At 35.6% G+C, this 3,377-nt stretch overlaps 1 protein-coding gene across 2 annotated transcripts; it reads right to left on the reverse strand.

The window, feature by feature from the left end:
- Window positions 1–765: 765 nt before the first annotated feature.
- LOC123713236 (lipase member I-like) lies at window positions 766–2,293 on the reverse strand. Of its 2 annotated transcripts, none has more exons than XM_045666814.1 (2): window positions 2,168–2,293; window positions 766–1,790 (listed from the first exon to the last, which is right to left on the reverse strand). In XM_045666814.1, exons 1-2 carry the CDS (start codon window positions 2,271–2,273, stop codon window positions 847–849), a joined length of 1,050 nt encoding a protein of 349 aa, XP_045522770.1. In that variant the 5' UTR covers window positions 2,274–2,293; the 3' UTR covers window positions 766–846. The 2 variants fall into 2 exon arrangements, with proteins under 2 accessions (XP_045522770.1, XP_045522771.1); XM_045666815.1 differs by having other exon boundaries at window positions 766–1,784; window positions 2,164–2,260.
- Between the last annotated feature and the right edge of the window lie 1,084 nt (window positions 2,294–3,377).

Here is a 3,377-nt window from a genome sequence, read left to right on the forward strand (position 1 = left end):
TCTAAATTGCATGTTTCATTACTCGTTAATGGTCATAGTAATGGGTAAAAATATAGAACGCGGGAAAATAATATAAACATTAAAACATTGCATTGCACGGTCAAATTTATACGAGTATAATATTTAATAGTGACTAGTTTTTTTTTGTTTTTGATTATTATTTGATGTTTCTGTGTGTGTTTCGTTAGTTAACAAATGAAGCCTGTGGAGTGTGCTGTAACCTCTGAGCTTCTGAAGGAGTTTGGCTAGCTAATTATAGCTAGGACTTAACGCACAACGAACGAAATTAGTGTCTAAGTGCGGAAACTAAATCTACACTACATACATACGTGTCACAAATCTTAATAATAAAGAATAAATGTTGTTGTGCAACACGTTTTTACAATGTTGGGAATCAATATCTTATTAACTACCAATATGTATATGACAAAATATGACAGTTCTTACACAACTTTAACTCTAGGTTTTAGTACAGTTGTGTCTTTAGAGCTTGGATTTGAATATACAAAGCCTTCCATTCGGGTGTAATTTGATTCATGGATGCGATTTGATATTGTGTATTCTATTGTTTACCTTTACTTACTTCAAATTACGTAAATTTAAAGAAGGCTCATTTTCTTAATAGCTTGTGTACTTTGAATTTGTCACGGCTCAACTTGTGAAACTGTGACGCAAGCTTGAGCGTCATTTGTTTTAGGGTCAATTAAATTCAGATTAAATGTCGCAAAAAGTATTTGAAAATTTTGTTAATAAAACAAAGGAAAGAATCTTTCATTATATAATATATTATTAGAAAAGCATGATTTATTTGAGTATGGCCTTAACATTGTAAAACTAAGTATTAACCTAAAAATATACTAAGCCTTCCCAAGGGTTCACTGTCCCCTCATTATTTTTAGTTCCACCCACCCCGAGGCCGAAAGGAGCACTTGCTGACGTCCGCAAAAAATAAACACCTCGAGTCGACGTTGAAGAGCCGTAACCTAGGACTGCAAAATCTTTATCATCACAGGCGTTCGACTCAAACTGCTTCCAACTCTTACATTTTACTCCAATAATCGATTTAGGTGTTTCTACACTTTCTAAATACAATTTAGCAGCGCGTAAATGGCTACAGGAAGGCATTATACATCCTGGCTGCATCGGCCCACCCCCATTGACGTAAAAGTCTACGTGTCCCAACGCCTCTGTTATGCCTTGCACCAGCTTATTTGTATGTATTATGTCTACATACTCTGCGTCCATTTTGTCTAACCTCTGTTCTGAATACGCTGACGAGAAACACGGCCCCGCTGGGTCCAGCCCTGTAATGCGTCCAAGCTTAGCCATTTTGTATCGTTGAAAATATTTTCCAGTCCATCCAGCGATGTGGGCGCCTAAACTGATACCTAGTAAGTGGAAGTCAGCAGCGTTCGCGCCAAAGTCCTCTAAATTCGCCAGTAAGTTAGCCAGTCTCTTGCCGATAAGGCGAGCATTGTGAACTGACACCAAGTAGTTCTTGTTCATCATTTCTTCGGAGTCCACTAGGAGTACGTTAAACATTTTTTTCTCATCATACGCTTTCGCCAGATCTAAAGATACTGATGATTGGGCATTATCTCTGTAACCGTGAATGATGATCTTTGTTTCCTTTGCTATATCAAATATACTCGGTTTTATGAGACCTTTATATGAGTGGTCAATGGGAAAGCTTCTCATCTCATCTCCATTTAAAAAATAAATTTTCATCGTTGATAAAATTTCGTTTTGGCTATTCATTGAATCGTGTTGTAGGCTCATCAACGCTCTACCTGCAAAGTTTAAATATAAATTTTCAGGAACAGAAACTTTCTATTTACTTTAGTGTCAGCGTATAATAAAAATTTGCTTCATTGCCCATTAGTATTTATGAAATGCATTGCAAGCGTAAAATCAATATAAGAATTGCAAAATGTCAGCGAAAGATATCAATCCATGAACGAAAATTTGTAATTATGAGTGAGCGTTTAACAATTTACTAAACAGAATATCTTAATTTGCATATAATAATACATTAAAATTACAAAAAAGGTCATGCGTTCAATTGATAATGTACATTGATTAAAGATATCAATCTAAGGCATAATATTCTCACGATTAAACCTGTATATTCAAATCCAGACAGGGTCAGATACACAAGGTCACTTACATGCACCAGACAATCTGGAGTATAAATTTTCGGCCAAGGTATCGAACTGCGCGCTGACCTGCACTGTTGTGGCTATCAAGAGCACTGTAACGGTTAACTGGTGCATGGCAAGCCACGGTCAGTATGCCACTGCGAGAGAAAGGTCTGACCACACTGGCTGGAGGGGATTATCTCGTGCAATTGTACACGCGATTGTTACGTCATGACCCTGGGTCGCCGGACTTGCATGTTAAGTCGGATTTTGTTTTGATGTCAAAAACCACTGCCTGCATTATAAACATTATAAATAATAATAATGAAAGGGCTAAATACTTAAATAGCGCAATTATTGATGATAATAATAGTCGGTTTTGAAAATAATTAGGCTTAATTAATTTAAAAAAATAGAGGTGGAGAGTTTATTGCCACTTCTTCTCTTACGCCCTTGATTTAAGAACTGGCGGTGAATGTAAAAAATTAGAAATATTTAATATATATTTCGTTTTTGACGTTCGTAAGTGTACATTGTGTTACCTATATGAATAAATGACTTTGCTTAAATTACAAATGAACGAAAAAATTATGAATAAATTACAAATGTTTGCGATATATGAACATTTTTTTTAGTAATACAGGTGTCTCATACATCAACGTCAAGCCGACAGTGGATGATAGGAATAGTGATAGATAGTGGTTAACCCCGTAAAATTATAAAAATTTCATTTATTTTTGATATTACTATAATGTCGACAAAAATATATAATGCTAATTTAATCTAACCTATAATGTTATTTATTTTACTATGACTACAACTCTTAACTTTTCCATTTTTACTACGTTCATGTATATTAATTCATTATATATTTATAATTCTATCAATCAAGAGATCAGTCAGACCTATGGCCGAGTAGCTAAGCAGAGTGTCAAATCTCTCCTTTCCTACGGAACTTTATTTGCTTTAGCCAGGTTTGGTAGTATTGGCATTGCCCCCCGGGCCCGGTGAACTACTCCGGAAATAACACTTTCAAATTACCGTTAATCTTCTTTAAAGAACAGGCAAGAATAAATACTACAATCACCTTTTTAGGTACAAAAGTAGTTGATTACCCAAAGGATTCGATTCCCGGTAGTACGTTGTTTCAATATGCAGGAACGCAAAGATCACCTTTTAAAACGGGTTTCACGAAACAGACGCCTCGGGGTTGACGGAGGTAACGACTTAGACAAAACT

The sequence above is a fragment of the Pieris brassicae genome, chromosome 8 (genome assembly GCF_905147105.1).
Source record: "Pieris brassicae chromosome 8, ilPieBrab1.1, whole genome shotgun sequence".
Taxonomy (NCBI): domain Eukaryota; kingdom Metazoa; phylum Arthropoda; class Insecta; order Lepidoptera; family Pieridae; genus Pieris; species Pieris brassicae.